The sequence below is a fragment of the Amblyraja radiata genome, chromosome 15 (assembly GCF_010909765.2).
Source record: "Amblyraja radiata isolate CabotCenter1 chromosome 15, sAmbRad1.1.pri, whole genome shotgun sequence".
NCBI lineage: Eukaryota > Metazoa > Chordata > Chondrichthyes > Rajiformes > Rajidae > Amblyraja > Amblyraja radiata.
The window spans coordinates 31,171,907-31,193,792 of NC_045970.1; the positions used below are offsets into that span (position 1 = coordinate 31,171,907).

Below are 21,886 nucleotides of genomic sequence, written 5' to 3' on the forward strand. Positions count from 1 at the left end.
CTTCTGATCTCATAGAAATATACCAGAAATAACATTTTTGTGCATGTTTTTAGATGCCTTGCCCAACAACAATGCCATTACCACTGGGTTAAATTTAGTATTGGTAAATCAATGGTCCAATTGAATTCTGGAAACATTACGAAAACTGGGAATATGTGATAAGTCAGTCTGGAGAAAAGTGAAGGGTGGGTCCTTCCATTCGATATGTACAGAGGCTCATTTCAGTTCAGATATACCTTCATTTCTTCTGAAAGGATATTAATTTGCTGACTAAATGTGTAGGAAGGAACTGCAGATGTTGGTTGAAACTGAAGATAGACACAAAATGCTGTAGTGACTCAGCGGGACAGGTAGCATCTCTGGAGAGAAGGAATGGGTGACATTTCGGGTTGAGATCCTTCTTCAGACTGAAAGTCACGGGAAAGGGAAACGAGAGATACAGACCATATCTAAATCTCTTGTTTCACTTTCCCGTGACGTTCAGTCTGAAGAAAGGTCTCGACCCAGAAATGTCACCCCTTCCTTCTTTCCAAAGATGCTGCCTGTCCCGCTGAGTTACTCCAGCATTTTGTGTCTATCTTTAATTTGATGACTGGTCTCTACAAGTGTTATTGTTGACTAATGCTTGGTGCAAGCTGTTATTGGGCATCATTTGCTCTGTGTGGAAGTATGTTGTTTACAGGGTGCAAGATGTGTATTTTTCCTCACTGGAATATAACATGGATAAAAGTCACAAGATAACACATGGTGCAGCTTACATCACAGACCCATTGAGCTATGCCACCCTGTGGCAGAATGTGGTAGGCTGAGATAATGCTATTGCCACATTAAAGCCCAAAGAACCCAAAAAACGAATGGTCAGATTCACACTAAGCAGAAGTGACCATCTAGACCTTGGTGGGAGATAGATTAGTTTTTTTTTAGTTTAGAGATACTGCATGGAAGTAGGCCCTTCAGCCCACCGGGTCCGCGCTGACCAGCGATCCCCGCGCATTAACACTATCCTACACACACTGGGGACAATTTTTACATTTACCAAGCCAATTAACCTACAAACCTGTACGTCTTTAGAGTGTAGATAGATCTTCTTGGATGGGAACTCTCATGCTCTTTGAGATAGGCAAGAATCCTGCCCATCCTCATGGATCCTACCTTCTCAGGGAACACTACCAGAAAAGTAAAGGAAAAAAGTATATTTTTCACATCAGTCTGAAGAAGGGTTTTGGCCTGAAACGTCACCTATTTCTTTCGCTCCATAGATGCTGCTGCACCCGCTGAGTTTCTCCAGCATTTTTGTGTACCTTTTATTTTTAATATTTATTTGTTTCCTAAATCTAAAGATGACATGGAATTCTATCTCCTGCTGGAAAAAGGGGGATAGGTATTTTATCAAGTGGTATTGAGTTTGGACGTCTTCACATCTGTAGAGTTATTCTTAATCTGATATAAAGTGTTCTTCAGAAGAAGGGTTTCGGCCCAAAACGTTGCCTATTTCCTTCGATCCATAGAAGCTGCCTCACCCGCTGAGTTTCTCCAGCATTTTTGTCTACCGTTGATTTTCCAGCATCTGCAGTTCCTTCTTAAACTGATATAAAGTGTAGCAGCTGGCAAAATAAGGGAAGGTGAAGAAAATCTGGCAATCAGCTGTGGCAGCCACAGAATGCTGCCTTTGGAGGGGTGAGCCTAAAGATGACAATTAAAGTCAGTAAAATTATAATGTTCTAAAGAAATTACATGAAATTTGCATTGCCTCTGGGTTTTATTTAAAAAAATAGATATATTATCTAATATATTTTTTGATACTGGCCCTGTACCTAATTTACCACGGTGCAATAAGGGTTATTGTTTTATGTTGTGTTGTGGTTTTTTGAAAGGTTCATTAGACTATTTCAAATAGGTTGAAAAGCAAGCACTAATTAACGACAGTTTACTGCATTACTCTTAATGACTTAACTAAGAGATTTTCAATCTAAATAAATCTAGTGGTATTTAGATTATAATGATAAATGTTTTAGCTAATCACAACCCAATATTTTCCATTATTATAAGGATATCAGGAAGATCATTGTGTGTGCTTATGGGTCAGACAGTATGTTAATGTTTGTTAGGTTTGACGTGGGGCAATTAAGACATAGCCTCGCTTGAGTACTTTTTTTCAGCAAATTACATTTGATTTCATGCAACATGGTCGCAAATTCTGCCTCAAGTACACTATGTTATCGCTTAATCTTATGGAGGAAGTGGTTAACTGAAAACACGAGGTTTAGTAGAATTGGAAAAGAAACTTTGCCAGAGCGGACATGTATTAATCAGTGTCACAGGTGCTTATAATAGTCCAGCTAATTACTTCATTACTTCCCTCCACTCTACAGACCAGCTTGTTCATACTGAACAGCGTAAAGTTCCATTACCAGTGCTTACTGTGATGATTCTAACCAATCTGAGAAATCTCTGCAGGCCAGAACAAGTAGTTGCTTGTTTCTCAATATCACAGGGGACTTCTATTTGTGCATTCAATTGCATTTAGTAAAATCATATCATAGACTAAATTGTTGATAGAGGGCACATTTTTAACATCGTATTGTCTTTTAAATAACATGAGCTTGTGTTTTGCCATTGATGTTTAATATGCTTTATTTTTTAAAGACATTGCTCTGCCCACACAAAATTGGTAACAACTGTGTGATTGCACTGCCCAGGAATTGCACCCACATTAAAATCAGCAGACCCAAAGCTCACATCATTACCATGGAGGCTAAGCTGTAAGTAGTCCCCTGGGGCTTGTTGTCCTAATGAATGCCAGACCACAAATTAATGAAGTTGCTTTGGAAAAACATTGTGATTTTTAGTCACTGAAGCATCAGTAAATCTGTCAGAACCGGGACAGCTGTTTATAGCTTGTTATGATGTCAATTTGTTTACAAATTAGATTTTCCTTTTTAAAAACTTGGTGCCTAGCTGCCAGTTTGTGTCAGTCATTATAAGCTTAGGATGCTTTCTGGTGTATAGAAAGCTCAGAAGGAGTTCACTGCCTGGTGTCACCTGAATTCTTAGACCCCTACCATGGAATCGCATATAATTTGTTTTCATTGACCCATGCTTCTCAGTGGCAAGAATCTGTGGTTATCCTAATTGGTTCATGTCAGCCATGAAAAGCATAAGCTCCATCTGTCTTCCTTCTCAATGATATCTTTTTGTTCTTTGAAAAGATCCTGGTATCTGTTCTTTAGCAGAATGGAGTCTCTAAGACCTCGGCTCAGGAGGGGTGAGAGCATATTGTTCCTTTGGAGTATACAGCTATGAGATACAGAAATAAATCAGGCATAATAAAGAGATAATATGCCCTGGGCAATCCAACAGCTATATTAGCTCAGTGGACCTAATTAGGAGCTTTGCATTTGATTCCCGGGTTCAACTTGTAACTCTGTCCCAAGTCCAGGTAACATCCAGGGAAGTACTGGATACTTGTCTTTGGAATTCCTCCTCGACTGCCTAATCAACTTCCTAATGTAATATCAGTTTCTTCTATATGCAGCCTAGAACATCTTTATATTACTGAAAACAATAGTAGAGATAAGAGATTGACTAAGGTGGAAAATAGTTACGTCTAGTGTTAAAATGTTAAAAAAAAAATGTGACTTGTCAAATTAATTGGAACCATTAAAGCTGATTTAATTTAATGCAAATTATTCACGTGATTAACTTTGTGTTAATTAAAATAAAAACGTGCCTTCCGAACTTAAAAATGAATATTGAAAGAACTTTCGCTTTTTAAGATTGAGGTTTATATACTAAGATATATATCTATATTTCTCAGTATATGTGGAACATATTGCAATTTTGTATGGTAATTTCACTATACTAGCAAGTTTGCTTGTCTTCTGTGTACTAAGCTAGAGTAGATGAAGTTCATTCCTTCTATGGAGGCAGGATCAATTTTAGCTATGATATCTGCTAATTTTTGCAGCCCCCTGGCATTAATTGACCAGATTCATAAATGACAAATGCCACCAACCATCAGAGACCTTAATTATCTATAGTCATATTTCAGAAAATATAAAAGATTAAGGAGATAAATTGAGAAGAGAAAATGTCGGAGGATGGGAGGGAACTGTAAAGAGTTGAAGAGAAAAGTGAAAGCATTTCAAGTAGTAGGTAAATAAAATGGATTATCATGGTATGATAAGATGGAAGAAATGCTTTTGAAGATGCTCAGAAATGTAAGCTAGTGGGAAGAAATCAAAGAAAACAATGATTTCAAATTTTGATCAGAAATACATGTATACACCTTTTGAAAAAGTGGAAAATGAGCAATTTCATAAAAAATGTACATACAGTACATAAAAACTAGAACACAGTAGCTGCTGAGAATTTTTTTTAAATTTGAAAGCTGAAAGTTCCATTGTCATTTCCATTGAAAATTCTGATGCTGCAGTTTCAGTCCAGTAACACCACGTCTGTCAAAGGAGAACATTTAAATATATATTTTGGAAGAACAATCAGAAATAATGGAAAATTACTTGTTTGTTTAATAACTAATTCTTGCCATTTGCAATATAATCTGTATTTGCATTGACATTTTTAATAACAATGAATTATTTGTAGGGCTGGTGGAATTTTCCAGTTCCAAATACCTTGAGGTTAATCAAGAACGATTTTGTAGGCACTTCATCTTTCTACTGTTACGTTGCCCAATTTAAAAAATCATTCCATCGGTTTTCATTCTTGGGTTTTTTACACCACATATTCAGCACCAACACTATAATGAGACCTGCAAGAAGGCACCAAGCAAACGTCTTCTCCCTTTTCCATCCACCCTGTGTTAAACTAGGATTAACTATTTGAAATGTCCCAGGGCTTCTTAATAAATCTGTGGTGCTATCCCAGTCACTTGCAAGGCAATATGTATGATAAATCCTGGTAATGAATTCTAGTTGAACCACTTTGTGACACAGTACAGCAAAACACAAATGATTTGTCCGCTGATAGTTAAGCATCTAAAATGCTGAGGCACCACAATGAATTTATGAATCATGGAAAAATAATGATACCTCAGTGCACACCAATGGATTCTCTTTGTTTTATAACATCAGAGAATTTTGTTTTGAATAAAGTGTAATGCTAACCAACAAGCTTTGAGATAAGTGTTGATAGATCTGCTGAAATCATTGATGTGTACATTGCAAGAAATTAGAGTAGGAACAGGGAGCCTGTAGGCATAAGTAGTTTAAATGAGGTACACTAAATATCAATTCATTTAATTGGGCCTGAAATTTCCATGCAAACCACAACAAGCTTCTTCTGATCTGTTTCATTAAGTGTCTGGAGCAAGTACATTTCATACCTAACCATTGCGTAACCAAGCCCCAGTAAAAGATTTGTTACATACTTCAGGGAAGCAGACTGATGTTGAATACCCACCCTGCCCTATCTGGCGCCTCGTCAGTCCTCTTATAACACCTTGGTATATCATTCTGCACCTCTCCTTTAATTCTCCTGTAGAATTACTTTTAATGGAATTATGCTCTTTTTATCTTTTTCTTGTTTATCACTAGGCCTTTCTCCCTGGAGAAAACAAATGGAATGAATAAGATGTCCTGGTTGCTTATTTTAAACTTTGGTGGTCATTTCTTTAAAAAAGAAAAAAATACCAATTTTGGTAATATTGTAACTCTCCGAGATTCTATTAGTTTGCGAGCTTGATGTTGGGATAATTTAAGTGAAAATCAAGGGACATTATCATAGCTGTGTACTTGCCCAATTCAGGTTTGGCATATTATTGCCATGATTTGATCTTATGCACTGTCGCTGTGTTCAACGTTTTCTCGCTCTCTCTCTCTCTCTCTCTCTCTCTCTCTCTCTCACACTCTCACTCTCACTCTCTCTCTCTCTCTCTCTCTCTCTCTCTCTCTCTCTCTCTCTCTCTCTCTCACTCTCACTCTCACTCTCACTCTCACTCTCACTCTCACTCTCACTCTCACTCTCACTCTCACTCTCACTCTCACTCTCTCTCATAAAACACAAAAGTTATTCTGCCCATCTCTTCTATTTTCCACTCTTATAATACCTTCCCAAGCCAGTCTCTAAAGCGTTTAAAAAAATGTATTAGCATGATATGCTTCCTGCAATTTCATATGTAATCTATCTAACCATGCTGCTTTTCTATTTTTCTACACAAACATCTGGCTATTTGCTTCACATGGTTCTGTGACTCTGAACTATGTTATTTCACATCGGCAATGGAAGTTGACAGATCATCATTTGACTATGAGACCATTATGACAATTCCTAACCATGTCTTTACCTATTGTCCTCATATGCTCTTTCACCAGATGTTGTTGCTTAATAATTAAGTATGGTAAACAGACTGACTATCTCCTCCATCCTTAAATTTTGGCCCATCTAAAGTATCACCACACTTGCACGACTCATGAATTTACCAGATAAACACTGTGCATTAGAGATAATTTATTTTAATTTGCTATCTCCCTATTTACATGCCTTTGTGTTTGCATAAATCTCCAGCAAACATTACAATTACATTCATACTATATCTTTTAAATTGCCTTCAGGATCTTCAGGGAAATCTACTTCTCTGAAAGTGGCAATTTTCCCATTTATTTTAGTAGGCAAATATTGCAATGAGAAAGTAGCACTTCTCCCTTTATACTAATAAGAAAGCAAGTCTAATCCAAAGCATGCGAGCAGGGTTGACATATCCTTGAATAAAGGAAAAGAGAATGTCATTTTGATTATGGCCTTGGGGCACTGATGAGAATATATAAAACAATGATGAGAATATTTTGCAGCATCTAAGCATGACAGAATCAGCCTTTACATTTTAAGATGTGTTTGTCTTTGACCTTGTTGACCAATCAAACATTTTGGAATATCATAAACTCCATCACATAAAACTGATATTTGCATAACGGGAACGCAAGGGTGCTGCAAAATATATCCTGGAGGCCATCTGAGTAATTAGTACTGTGTGTTTGAAAGTTTTGAAGTATTTTCGGCTTATTTGAAAATCTTATTGATCAATTGCTGCCCCAGGATAATTAGTTGAAGTTACATTTTCCTTGAAGTAACATTTGGAACAGTCATGTAGACCTGAGTGTTGAGCAGCCAACAGGCAGGCAGGTACATGCGGTTCTGAATGAACTGGCCAGTGCCCCCTCCCCCCATTTTACAGCAAATGTTGCTCTTCACAAATTGCTGGATGATTTTCACATGATGGAGGTTGTTAGAATGGTTTATTACTTCCAGTTTAAAAACAGTAATTAGAGTCACCATTGTTCTGTGAAAGCTAAAATTTCCAGCTGTAAGTTTGACTGAAATGTCAAAATTGCTATTTGTTCTTCGCGAAATTGCACTTAAAACCTTTTGGCTACTGATCTACTAGCTGGTGCTTTTAGCTGCCAGTGAATATATTTTTTATTGTCAGTTTTCGCCATACAAGTCAAAATAAAACTTTTGCATACAATAGAGAATTAATCTTCTGATTGCAAAGCAGGTCAAGTGTGAGACTGGCTTGTATATAGTAGGTGAACAGTTTTTATCCAATGTTCACGCAATAAGTCACAGGCAAGGTGTGCAGTAGAGCAGGAAACAATTTCATCATGTTTGATATTTAGCCTCAAGGCAAACAACATGTTCAGAAGTGCCTTGTGGGAAAGAAGGAGTTAATTAAATTACCATATGTTTAGTTTGAATCCTGTCCTAGGCCTGTCAGGTAAAAGACAACAAGCCTGAACTTGAGGCAGGAAATCAACTGTGCATTAGCTGTGTTTTGTGGGGAGGCACATTACAATGTGCAATTGAGTTGGCAACTCTTTAGAGAATACAGAGATGGTTCCTATAGGTTTTGAAGCATAATTTGAGAGTGTGTTGCCTTGATAGGTGAGATATTCTGGTGTTGTGTAATAAGTGAAAAATTATTGTACGATGTTAGCTTGACATTAATTCATTGATTGTTTAATTAATACAAACACACATGGATTTGGATTATGTGAGTGGTACCATCTTAAAAAAAAAAGTAGCTTTATCAGGATTTTCAATTATTTAAATTCTAAAAGTCAACATTATCGATTGATTCATCATTTTATTTTGTTTTTCTCACTTTTAAAGGCCAAAGGCAAAATTGCAGGCACATGTCCCAAACTGTGACACAGGAACTGTCAATTTGGTTGAATCATCGTCTCATAGTCAAATTATGGAGGACTCTGCAAACGCCGTCTCTGCAGATCAGGCAGGAAAATCAAAAAACAACACCACACAACCACTTGCAGCCCCTGGAGCTTGTAAACTCCAGCCACCACAGGCAGAGAGCATCTGGCAGAGGGAGGGGAAAATTGCTCTGGTGAGTAAATCATTGTTAAATAGCGACAACGGATGTTTCAGCAATCAAATCTACCAATAAGTAAATAATTATGGGTGAACACCTGGTTGCTGCACTGAAGAACTCACCTGCCACAGGCATAGTTGACACAAATCATAGACTAGAAAGTTTACACACTTACAGAGCAAGCCTGTGACTCTTCTAAATGGATGAGTAAGGAATGTCTGGAACAAACAGCTCTACATTGTCATTTAGTTTATATGAATCAGTTTTAAAGCAGTCCCACATCTTCACAGTTCGCAGACCATCTTTGCTGATGAAATGATAAAGTATATTTTCTCATCAAATGGCCATCCATGGAGATGAAAAGAGGCTTATTGAGGGCGTTGTATGAGAGTCGTTGCAATATTTTTTAGCAGCCTGGGCAATGGCATCGTGGCCGATCCAAATGCAGTGCTCTGCGCACACCCAGATATGTTCCAATTACTAGATAATGATCAGAAGTAGAAATTCAGGTTAACTTTTTGCCTTTCCTTGCTTTGGGACATTGACCACTGCTGTAGTATAGCATGTGCTCCTGTAACAGATTAGTCAACCTGGAACCGATCAGAGAACAGTTCTGTTCTATGTGGCTTAGCACTGCATAGATACTGCCATTCTTAACTGAGCGATTGAGGGAACATCATTGCACACTTTTGTATGAGCACGCTCTTCAAAGATGATGCACAGTTTTCAGGCCAACGATTGTGCATTATCTTGATTCACTGAGGTTTAATTTGATTTATGACCCTGCAGTGGTCCTTTATATCTTTTTTAAAAAAGTGATTTATATTGTGTTTGAATTAGCACTAAAGGAAAGATTTTTCAAGTATAGTTATGTTCTGAACACGTTTACTGGTATCTCAATGTCATTTAAGTTTTTCTGTTACTTTCTACTCTAATTATTCAAATTAATGTTCTTTAAAACACAACTGTCTTCATGGCTGAATAGGTTTTCTTGTGCATTGCCTGAATAGTTACAATTGATTATTCCTGCTCGTTAAAATTCGATCTCCCAATAAACTGGCATTTTTTATTAACAGAACTCTCGACGGTAAAGTGGCTTTGATATTGTCGTACTGTTCATTCAGAAGCATCTCTATACCTATAAAAGTATAATCTTGTATGTGTTTTTGTATTTTCTCCAAAACGCTACGAGGTAGCGCATACATTTTTACATTTCTGACACATTTTTCTCCTCCATGCAGTGATCAGGTTCACTTAAGATTTGATCCTATATTTCACATTATTGGTGAATAAAATTTTAAAAAGACTAAACGACCTTTTTAAACTGCCTTTCACACACATATTCTTCAACCAGCTTCGACTGATGACGTCACATTAAAGTGGGCAGACACCATGGCTTGGGTCGGCACCTGTTTCACACACACGCCCGCCCCTGGCCTCGCCCGGGTCCTCACCCGCTCGCGACCTCGCTCGGGTCCTCGGGTCCACGCCCACCCACGGCCTCCCTCCCTCCCACAGTGCTCCCTCCTCACCACCCCTCCCTCCCTCCCTCCCTCCCTCCCACAACTACCCATCGCGGACCAAATATGATTTGAAAGTAATACGGCCAACTCTTAACACCGTGGTAAAGGAATTCGATCCCACTTACACACTAGCTTCTAAATTCATTCAAGATCATTCTCCAACTTGACATTCCTCACAACAGCTCAGCAACCATAGAGACTTCAATGCACATAGTTCTGAAATTTGCTCTGAGCAAGAGAAGGACCAAAATTGCAAAGCCATACGTATTTGTTGAAAAGCAACCGCTTACGATATGCTTCTGCAAAGGTCTTGATGCCTTGGATATTCATTGCTGCCAGTTTTATTTTGCTCTATTAGCTTAAGTTCATGGTCAAGATGGATCTCATTTGCCTCAGAAAAGAAAAATCTGAGATGATCTAATTGAAATATTCAATATTCTAATGAGGTTCACAGAATTAATCTTAGAAGGTTGTTCAAAGGCATGAAGAATGCAAGTGTCAAGAACAAAATTTAAAATAAATACAATAGGATTAAGTCAGGCTGAACTTTTCTTCAAGACAATTATTTTTAGTATGAAATAGTTACCAGTGATGCCATTAAAGCAGACAATGAAAATTGATTTAATGGTCAATTAGATCTGTTTCTAGAGTTGAAATGGATTGAGGGATTTGGAAGGCAATTAGTTGAAGCCAGGGTTAATCAAACAGGGACAGGCTTGTTGGAACCAAATAGTCCTTTCCTGTTCTTTATAATGTCGACATCTATCATTGGTAGCTATTAGAGTGTTGGTGGGGGTTCTTGGAATAAGTGGAATCCATAAACAATTTCACATCTGCTAACAGGCATTGGTAAAAAAGGATGGGTAATTACTATCACCCACATTTATAAACATAAGTTCATCTGTCTGCCATGCCGAACAGAGTAGCTTTGCACGTTTAAAAGAAATAAGAACAACTATTATCAAGCGTATTGAGAAAAGGTGAAAAATTATTGAAAAGACAGACATATAAAAGTTGATATGAAAGATTAAATTTAAAAAAAATCATAAGCGAGCAAAGACTTACGCATATATAGTGTTCAAGTAAAATGTCCATACAAGTTCTATTCCTGAGCTGACCTTAGTCTCAATAAACTATGACGTGCGTGTGTTTCTTATCTTGCGCCAGTCATTTTGAGGTCAGAACGGGCAATGTAAATTGGAGTGTAACTGGATAATGAAGGATTATAGAGAAAGATATTGAAGTTGATTTAACTGGGATTAATTCTTCTTTAAAGTTTTAATGAGTTCTCCTTTAAATCTTATGTCAAATGCATTGACTGTATATGCCCAGTAATAAATCAGGACCAGGTATGATTCATTTGCAACACAAATCCTAGCTTGCATGAGAGGATTCTTTTCTAATTGGTTTTCTTATTGCTGTTGGTTTTCGAGAGCCTCTGAAGATATGGGGGATACTGTTATTTTTTTTCATTACTCCTTCAAATTGTAAATTATTACCTGGGTCAGTGCAATGATCTCCCAATTCCAGCACAAGGCAACACTGAAAGCAAATTAAAACTATTGTCCAATTTTCGAAATGATCTTTTTGAGTGTCATCATTTAATATCTCATAATTACATTACTAAGTGGAGTTGTCAGTATAGGTATGTTATAGGCATATTGTTCTTTTCAAGTCTTTCCTGTGCACATAATGGGATGGACAAAGAGCATGATAAAAGTACAGAAAACAAATCATATAGCACATGTTTTAGTAAACCACACGTTTAGTACACTAGAGGCATTTCCATACAATCCAGACTGAAATGTTGAATCGGGAGATGAAGTCCTTTGTGGACAGTCATTTTATGAGGTTCCACAATGACAGGAGATTGCTATTCTAGGTTCACACTGCTTATGGCTCTTTAAGTTACATGCAGTTACCATGTGCAATTGCATTCTAGTTCCAGGTGGGGACTGTATCCTTTGCATGCACAATTTCTTGAACATTGGACGAGAAGGAAAATCCCCTGTCACAACTTGCAAGTTGTTGCTCTGGACCCAATACACAGCAATATTTTAGTTTTGCTTTTCATGTGCAATACAGCTTCTAGCCCATTCGGTGTAGATTTTTTTCATTTTAACAGTTGGAATCTTTTCCCAGAGTGAAAATGTCAAATGCTTTAAGATGAGAGGAGCAAAGTCTCTAGGAGATGCGCAGGGCAGAGAGTGGTGAGTACTTGGAATGCGCTGCCTCGAGTGCTAGTAGTGGCAGATAGGATAGTGGCATTTAAGAGGCATTTACACAGGCATATGGATATACAGGGAATGGAGGGATAGGGATCATGTGCAGGCATGGAGATTAGTTTAACTTGGCATCATGTTCAGCCAGACATGTTGGGCTGAAGGACCTGGCCCTGTGCTGTACTGTTCTATGTTCTAACTTTAGTTTGATTTCCTTTATCGTGCTTGCAAATAAGGTGCTTTGCACATGGTTAGATCTTCAACTACTTGTCCAGAAGCTCAACTAAATACTCTGGCTACAAGACCATCTTGGAGGCTGGGTATCCTATGACAAGTGACTCACCTTTTGATACCTCAAACGTTTTCCACCATCTACAAGGAACAAGAAATTTGACAGTATCCAGGATAAAGTAGTGCATTTTATTATCATGTCATTCTGTACCCTAATATTCACCCCTTCCTTCCAAAAGTGCACAGTGCACCATCTACAAAATGCATTACAGTTACTCATCTGACTTATTAGATTTTGCCTTGTTTCAGCCTTTGCATTCTTTATATCTGCACTTTCTCTGTAGCTAATCACTTCTGGAAATAAGAGGGGTTTAAAGAGAAGGAGGTCCCAATTGTAAAGAAAAATCAGTGAAGCATAGGTAGGAAATCCCAGACATGCAGTATATTTTGAACAGAAAGAAAATATTTTATCTTGTTCCAACTTTCAATGAATTATTTGTTCAGGATTCATTTCTCCCTGTTTAATTACCAGAGATTTTTTGCAACTTCTTTCAATTCACCAGTTTATTTGATGCAACTTTTCTAATCAATAATTTTTTTAAAAACCTGTAAATCTGATTATGATATCAGCTCTTGTTTATTGCTTCTTTCTGATTCCAATACTTCTTTAATGTAAAAATGCAGCATATACTGTATTGTACAGTCCAATCATGACCATGGCTTGGCTTCAACATTGACTGGAGAAGGCCTATGCTGCCCTTGACAAATTGAGTACTTTTATAGGCAGATAGCTAATTCTAATTGAAATATAAAAATAATTATCCATAATGGTATAAACAGAAAGCCCAATGGAGAAATGTCGAATACTGAATTTATTCCACTTGTGAGGAAGATCTTAATAACTCATCTATGAATTTAGCACTGGGGAATTATCAATTCTAACAGCTCCCCATTGAGTATCTTATATTTATAATACAGCTGCACATTTACATCTGTTTTGAATTTGCAGCTATTTTCAGTAAATGTTTCAAAACGATGTATGGGGTGGGCAGTGGTTTTAGTGTAAACCATTACATCAAGCTTGACTATTTTTGAAGAATGAGTGTGTATATGGTACTTGGTCCCAAAGGGTACCATCCAGGATATGAAAGAACACACTATAGCTTGAACCCTTCTTGAATCCTCTTTGTCAGAGTCTGTCCATGACCCCAGTTGAACAGCTGTCGAGACATTTTGGAGAATTGGGTCTTAATTTAAGGAAATTATATTAAATTATAAATATCGGTTGTGTCAGTTAGCAAGCTATTTTTAACTTAACCAGTCAACTGGTGCAAGATTATATGAGAAAAATCTTTTCATACATACTTTAACTTTAGATTTAAATAGTTTAGATGGCTTGATTCAAGAACCTAGAGAAAGAAAACATTTTGGATGATGAAATTAATTTGCCTTACAATACATGGAATGAAATTTGGTGTGATAAAGAGATTATCATTAGCAAATTTCCAAATTTATTTTGTGTTTGATAGCGTACACATCTAATTCAGTCTGCTCACACAAGACCATAATCATTAATAATGATTCAGTCATCTGCATTAGCTCCTAAAACAACGGCAAAAGGAACGAAGGAGGCAGCAGGGTGGCGCAGCTGGTAGAGCTGAGTTCAATCCTGACCTTGGGTGCTGTCTGTGTAGAGTTTGCCCATTCTCCGTGTGACCATGTGGGTTTCCTCCAAGTACTGGTTTGCAGGTTAGTTGGTGTCTGTAAAATTGCCCTTAATATGCAGAGAGTTGATGAGGAAATGGGATAGCGAGAATAGATGATCAATAGTTAACGTTGACTCGGTGGGCTGAAGGGCCTATTTCCATGCTGTATCTCTAATCTAAGCTAAAAGCTGATTCACAATTTATTTTGCTATTGACAGTTATATTCAATTGGTTTCAGTTTTAGGAAAAAATGTTTATATGTATGTGACACATTTCTTGGCCTTGAGTTGCCCAAAAATACTTGAATAATTCGAAGTCCTACAGGAACTCCATCAGCCAATATGTACTCAGCAAGCTTCTACAAGTACTGTTAATCTGACTTTATGATATTGATTGAAGCATGAATATTAGTCAGGCCTTCTTCCCATTCTTTTTCAAAGTGGTGCCATGGGATTTAGTACCCATATGAAAAGGGCACACAAAACTATAGTCTAACATCTCCTCTTTAAAGAAATGGGCATCCCTAACAGTGCAATCTCCATCATTCTTACAATATTCATCTAGGATTTTGAAGTCTCAGGAGTAGGATGCACATAAACCCTCTGACTCAGATTGCTACTGACTGGCACGATTTAACAATCTGTTCTAAGCAATTGATGATAAATTAATGGCATATATGGAAACATACCTTCTCAGAAAATGGTGCAATATGTCCATACGATGCACAGAATGAACACAAGGTGAATCAAAACACCACATTACACCGCATCCAACAAAATAAAATAAAGATTGAGCACAAGGTGAAATGAGCTACTGCCTCTCGGGCTCATGACAAAAAAAAATCTTCTCACCAAAGACTAAGCAAGATATGGAATCAACTATGTTAGAAGGGTGAAATAATAGAGGCCAATTTCCCCTCTCACCTTAAATCTATGTCCCCTGGTTCTTGATTTCCCCTACTCTGGGCAAAATACTGTACATTTGCCCTATCTATTCCCCTCATGATCATATACAACTCTATAAGATCACCACTCATCCTCCTGCACTCTAAGAAATAGTCCGAGCCAGCCCAACCTCTCCCTGTAACTCAGGCCCTCAAGTCCTATCAACATCCCTGTTAAGGAAGGAAAATCTTATCTGCATTTATTGTGTCCGAAGATACAAATGTGGTAGGTTAATTTGGTTTGTGAAATATACACATTAAAATTACAAGGAGTGAATATTAGTATATGAATATGTAAAACAAAGCTATGAAATTCATATTTCTGCTTTAGAATCATTATGAAATCAGTAGATTTGGTTTATTATTTGCACATGAATATTGAGAGGCAAACATTCAAGATCTAGGAACTTTTTCATATATGTATATTTTCAGCTTACTGCTAAATAATTAGACTATTGCCATAATTTATTGTTAGGTCTAGACATCAGCACATGCAACACATTGACAAGATTGCAGATGTATTTTCATTTTTTAGTCCTGCTACTACAAAATGTTTGTTGGAGGTCTTCTTTTATGTGGTGGGTGGGGGGAGGGGAAGGGGGAAACTTTTCCTGGTCCCTACCTGGTCAGAGAGGCAGTTTCCCTCCGAGCTGCTTCTTCGCCCCTTCCTCGCGGCCTACCATCAGACTGTTGCAGCGTTTCCTGTCGGGATCGGCCGGGACTACAGCTTCGGCGGCGGTGCAGCGCTGGGACACCAACACGGAGTGGGTGATGCCTTACTGGGTCACCGTGCGGTAAGCTCCGGAGTACTGTGACCGACGACCAACATCCGAGGAGCTGTGGCTGCGGAGCGTCCAGTCGCAGGCGGTGCTGGATTTAAACACCGCGGAGCCTGGGATTCGAGATCACCAGAGTCGGAGCTCCAACCAGCGCGGTCTGAAGACTTCGGGTGCCGCGGTCTCCGGGGAGGAAGCGGCCGCTCCAGAGATTTCCAAGCCGCCGAGGAGTGTTCACCCGATGCCGGCATTCCAGCTTTCTGGCAAGAGGGCCTGAAAACATCGGACTGGCTGCGGAGGCCACAAATAGGCCCCGACCTCGGGTGATCACAGAGGGAGAGGACTGAACTTTCTGATGCCTTTCCCCACAGTGGAAATTTTTTATTCTGTTGTGGGGGGACGTTTGTGTTGAATTATACAATATGTTGTGTCATTTTTCTTAATTTTAATTTTTCTATGGATGTACGGAAGCTTCATTATTATTATTTTTTTTTTTTTCTATGTAAAGCACTCTTTAATTTCTTATTTTGATTGCTTTGATTGCGTGGCTATTATTTTTACTCATGTTTTATGTCTTTTAATTTATTGTTGTATTTCATATGTAATTTTTGCGCCTCATGTGAGCTGTTATGTTGTCTGTTTATGATGTCTTGTTTATTCTTCTGTACAGCACTTTGGTCAACATTGGTTGTTTTAAAGTGCTTAACAAATAAAGTTGGATTGGATTGGATTGGATTTGTCTGCGATGAAGCCCATCAACCGATCAATCCACCTCATATATTGCATACCTTCATTGAGTAGATTGCTATTATAAGAAAAGCAGTGGAACAACTGAACCCAAAGACTAAAATCCTAATTTTTTTTAACAAGAACTTAGAACTTACAATGTGAAATCAGTTCATTTTCCCATTCATCAATAGATTCATTAATGGGGAAAAAACTCCTTCCCTCCATTTGAGCTACATGTATTATTTATATTGTTTTAAAGATTTACTTCTCGACGCAATCCAGCAGGTGCAGGTGAATTGGATTGCAGAAAGGACAGGTTGAAGCATCAGCAAAGTTAAGCAATATGGAAACAATTTTAAAGCCGCTATCAAATTAGAAGGAAACGGGGAAGATTTTTTTTAACCAAGAGAACTATAGCAGTATTATTTGACAGCTGAATCTTGGAAATTCATCTCCCTTTTATTGAACAGTTTTTTTTAGTTCCTAGACTTTCTTTTTATATTTCATATTTTTGGTTCAGCAACGATCCTCCCAATAATAACATGGATTTTTGGCAGAAGCCTAATAGTGCTACAGTATATCTATGCTGAAACTGTCCATAGCATAAAATAGACTGGGTTTTAAAAATACAACAGCAAAGTAGGGTGGCCAGAGGCCCAGGTTCAATCCAGACCTTGTGTGCAGTCTGCGTATTAAATTATTTAATGTAGAAAATGACTACTTAATCCAACATGCACAATGACAATAAACTTGATCATTAGGCCAGCATCAGGCACTTAATTTTTAAATCAGTATACACGTTTTTTTACATTATTGATTCAAACAGTCCGAAGAAGACTCCCAACCCAAAACATCACCTATCCATGTTCTCCATAGATGCGACCTGACCTGCTGAGTTCCACCATTTTTTATCCTTTTTCATAAACCAGTAGCTACAGTTCTTTGTTTCTGATTTTGTATTTGATACCACTTTTCACTACAGTTTTATTGTACTTCTTGTTAAAATATTTTGTTTGTCTATGAACACGGGCATGAAGATTAAAAAATATATCAACCATACAAGGGGGGTTGGAAGGTATTTATTTTAGTATATATTTATACTGCAACCCTATGAATGTGCTGTTACTTCATGTGGCTGTCACATTGCATAGAGCATAACTCCAGTGCAGAATGAAACCTGGCTTCGTAAGTGTTAATGTTTGCTTTGGCATACTTTTAGGACTTAGTGTGGAGATTATAAGCATTCCTTCCAGAGCTCTAGAAATATTTCTGAACAAAGCTATTTCAGAGCTATACTTATACTTAAACATTAAGGCACATATGGGCAGAACTCTTCTGTTTCTGGGAATTCTTATCAGATAGGCTGGAGTTGAGGGATTCCCAGAGCCTGTCACTCAAAGCAGCATTAGCAATATATAAGGTAGACAAAAATGCAGGAGAATGTAGAAGGGTTTTGCCCTGAAACATTGCCTATTTCCTTTGCTCCATTGATGCTGCTGCACCCGTTGAGTTTCTCCAGCATTTTTGTCTACCTTCGATTTTCCAGCATTAGCAATATAAACACATCTTAGACTCTGCTTATTATTGATTTGGAAGGAAGTGCCAATAAAATGCCATGATTTTCATAGAAACATAGAAATTAGGTGCAGGAGTAGGCCATTCGGCCCTTCGAGCCTGCACCGCCATTCAATATGATCATGGCTGATCATCCAACTCAGTATCCCGTACCTGCCTTCTCTCCATACCCTCTGATCCCCTTAGCCACAAGGGCCACATCTAACTCCCTCTTAAATATAGCCAATGAACTGGCCTCGACTACCCTCTGTGGCAGGGAGTTCCAGAGATTCACCACTCTCTGTGTGAAAATAGCCTTCACTGACATGATAACATTTGTGTTGCTGATCAGGTCTGCAATGGAATCTATCATGGTTAGTTGTGAAGAGGGGAGGTTTTTACCTGAAATTGGAGAATTCAGTGTTTAAGTCATTAGGTTGTAGACTACTCATGTGGATTATGAGGTTCTGTTCTTCCAGTTTGCATGGGGCCTTGGACTGGCAGTGAAGGAGACTGAGGACAGATGGGTCAGAAAGGAAAAGGAGTTATTCAAATGGTTAGCTGTAGGGAGCTCCAGCACTCCCTAGTAGACATTGCACACTTGTTCAGAAAAGCAGTAGCTCAGTCTACACTTGGCTTCATCTGTATTTATCAGTATCAGTATGAAGATGATTCAGAATGGGTTGACTAGGAAGTAATTAAGCAAATTGATTTTTTTTGCTTTTTGTGAACAGAGCAATACCTGGACACTCTTCCACATTGACAGTCAGAAGCCTGGATGAGAGGTAGAAAAAGCCAGCTGGTTACTTAGCCATCAACAAGAACTAAATTAACAATTATACCTCTGCTGACAAAAGTGAGGCTATATTCAACAGCCAATTGTTTTCAGTGTGGAAAGTGCCATTAAAACAACTTCATAAGTTATTTCACATGTTACATTGGTACCACACATCGGTGAAGCCATACTTGGAGTATTGTGTTCAGTGTTGGTCACCCTGTTATTGGAAAGATGTTGTTAAGCTGCAAAGTATGCAGAGAAGATTTACAAGGATACTGCTAGGATTTGAGGCCCTGAGCTATAGGGAGAGGTTGAGCTGTCTAAGACTTTATTCTTTGGAGCGCAGGAGGATGAGGGGTGATCTTTAATTAAGATCATAAGGGGAATAGAGAGGGTAAATGCACAGTCTTTTTCCCAGAGTAGGGGAATCAAGAACCAGAGGACATAGGTTTAAGGTGAGAGGCGAAAATTTAATAGGAACTTGAGGGGCAATTTGGTGGTCGGTACATGGCACAAAATGCCAGAGAAGATAGTTGTGAATGCCATCACAACATTTAAAAGGCATTTGGACAGGTACATGGTCAGGAAAGATTTAGAAGGATATGGGCCAAACATAGGCAGATGGGACTAGTGTTGATGGGGCATCTTGCTCAGCGTGAGCAAATTGGGCCGAGCAGTCCGTTTCCATGGATCCACGATCCATCTCTATGATTCTATTACAATCATAATTACTTGTTGATGGGTAATGTTTTAAGATGTTACATTGGTTGTGAGAAATACATCTACGAGGAACTCTGAGAAATGTCCGAACGCTATATATTGTATCCTGAGCCTATAAAGCTGCGTAAAAATTGAGTCTCAATGTACTGGATATAACTGGTTCATGAACTTAGCAAAAAGTCTGTCAGCACTAACCACGTCACCCCCTACAGATTTCTGCAAACTAAATCAACAAAAAAGCACCAAACTCTTGTAGAATCACGTAGAAATAAATAAAACTAGGTTGGCGCTTAAAGAATCAGACTATATTGTCCTTGGAATGCTAAAAATAAATTACATGTGGATTGCAAAGATGACACATGACAGAAAGTGCCCATTTTTTGAGTGATACAAAATGACTGAAACTGGTCATTATAATGCTTATATAAAATTTATTTTTTAATTTAATAAAACTGGTAAAAAAAACTTATGGAATCGATTTTCCTGCAAACATAATTTATTTTCTAGAACTGCCAAAAGAGACAAGTTGAAAATTATGTTTCAGTTACACAATGCCATGAAGCTCGAAGACATGTCATAATGTATTTTATTACCCTTCATATTGTTGCAAATAGTTTCCTTTTTAAAAAAAATACATGGCATTCCTTTCGTTTTTTTAAAAAGAATAACAAAGTTAACAAAGATATTAAGGTAATAATTCTATCTTGATGCTCAACTGACATTCAGAAGCTGCTTGAGCTCCCTTAGTAACTATGACTTTCATTTATATAGTTTGTATAATGTTCAGAAACATTCCAATGTGCTCAGAAGTGATATTAAATGAAATCTGACATTAAGTCACAGAAGAAAGCATTAAAGTAGAAAAGTAGGTCTTAAGGAAGAAAGGTGTTCAGCATTCAATTAAGGAGCAATTAGAATTAGAGAATCATTATTGCACATTAGGCAACCATTTAGCCTTTTGATGGTGGCAGCTCTTGTAGGGGCAAGTTATTTAGACCCATTGCCAGCTCTTTCCACATAACCTTACACATTATATTCTTTCAAGTGCATACTGTATCTAATTGTGTTTTGAAAATCTTGTTTCCATCACATTGACTGATCAAAGCTATTTCCTTTCCAGTTTCTGCCCTTGTTGAAATTAATATTGCAAATGTATAAGGCACCAGAGTACGAGAAGTGCAGGTTGGAAAAAGTTGTAAATAATGTTGATACTGGCGGCGCGACTCACCCGTTGCAGCCTGTCTGTCTTTTTTTAATTTTGTGTCTAGTTAAATGTAGTGTTGGTGTTTTTTAATACTGGTTTTAAATGTGTATATGTGGGGGGCGGGGGGGGGGAGGGGGAGGGGGAAACCGTTTATAATCTCTTCCCTGTACGGGAGACCCGACTTTTTCCCTGTCGGGTCTCCGTTGTCGTTGGGGCCTAGCACCGTGGAGCGGCCTCCAACCTGAACGACCCGGGGGCTCGGGAGACTGCGGAGCTGCGGACTACTCACCATCGTGGGGCTGGCCGGCCTCGGAGCGTGGGGAGCGGCGGTGACTCGCTGCTGCGACTCGACTCCTGGGGCTCGGAGGCTCCAGCTGCAGCCGCAGGTCCGGTGGACTGGGACATCGGGAGCCCGCGGGTCCAGTGGAGGAGACCGCTTCCTGGAGCTCCCGCAACGCGACTTCTTTAGCCCGTGTCGCGGGGTTGGAACGACCCGGAGCGGGGACGTAGATCGCCCGGCGCGGCTTCATGGCCGTGGGACATTCCAGCGCCCGCCGGGGGCTCCAACATTGTGACTTTTAGACCGGGAGCGGGGCCGTAAATCGCCCGGCACGGCCTAAAATGGCCGTTGGACTTATCATCGCCCGCTTGGGGCTTGGACATCGGGAGAGACTGGAGAACAGGGGAGAGAAAGGACTTTTTGTTTGAATTAAATTGTGTGTATGTCTGTAGGAAATTGTCTTTGTTTGTATGGCTGTGGAAACGGAATTTCGTTTGAGCCTCACTGAGGCTCAAATGACAATAAATATTGTATTGTATTGTATTGTATAATTTAAAAATTGCCCAAGCAGCCACCAGTGTGAATCAAAGACCAGGAGCAACGGGTGAATAGAGTATATGCAACAGTGTTTCTGGATGAGCTGAGTTGTTGGAGAGAGAGGAAATGGGAGGCTGACTGGGACAACATTGGGATAGTCAGGTCAATGGTTCAATGGTACCTTATTGTCACATGTACTGAGGTACAGTGAAGTTCCTTTTTTGCATACAGTTCACTAAAAGTATTACTACACATAATCACATTCTTAGTTAAGTACGTTATAGGAATAGTACAGAGACACTATACAAGAGTCACCATATTTTAACACCTTTTTTCATA

The 21,886-nt window shown here is 38.7% G+C and overlaps 1 protein-coding gene across 2 annotated transcripts in view; it reads left to right on the forward strand.

Moving 5' to 3' along the window:
* Nucleotides 1–21,886, forward strand: part of LOC116981161 (sporulation-specific protein 15-like) — a 247,845-nt gene that overhangs the window by 173,832 nt on the left and 52,127 nt on the right. For both annotated transcript variants that reach the window (XM_033033964.1, XM_033033965.1), the window contains exons 13-14: nt 2,647–2,762; nt 8,128–8,359. In XM_033033964.1, coding sequence (XP_032889855.1) covers nt 2,647–2,762; nt 8,128–8,359 — 348 coding nt within the window. The remainder of the gene's footprint in view (nt 1–2,646; nt 2,763–8,127; nt 8,360–21,886) is intronic.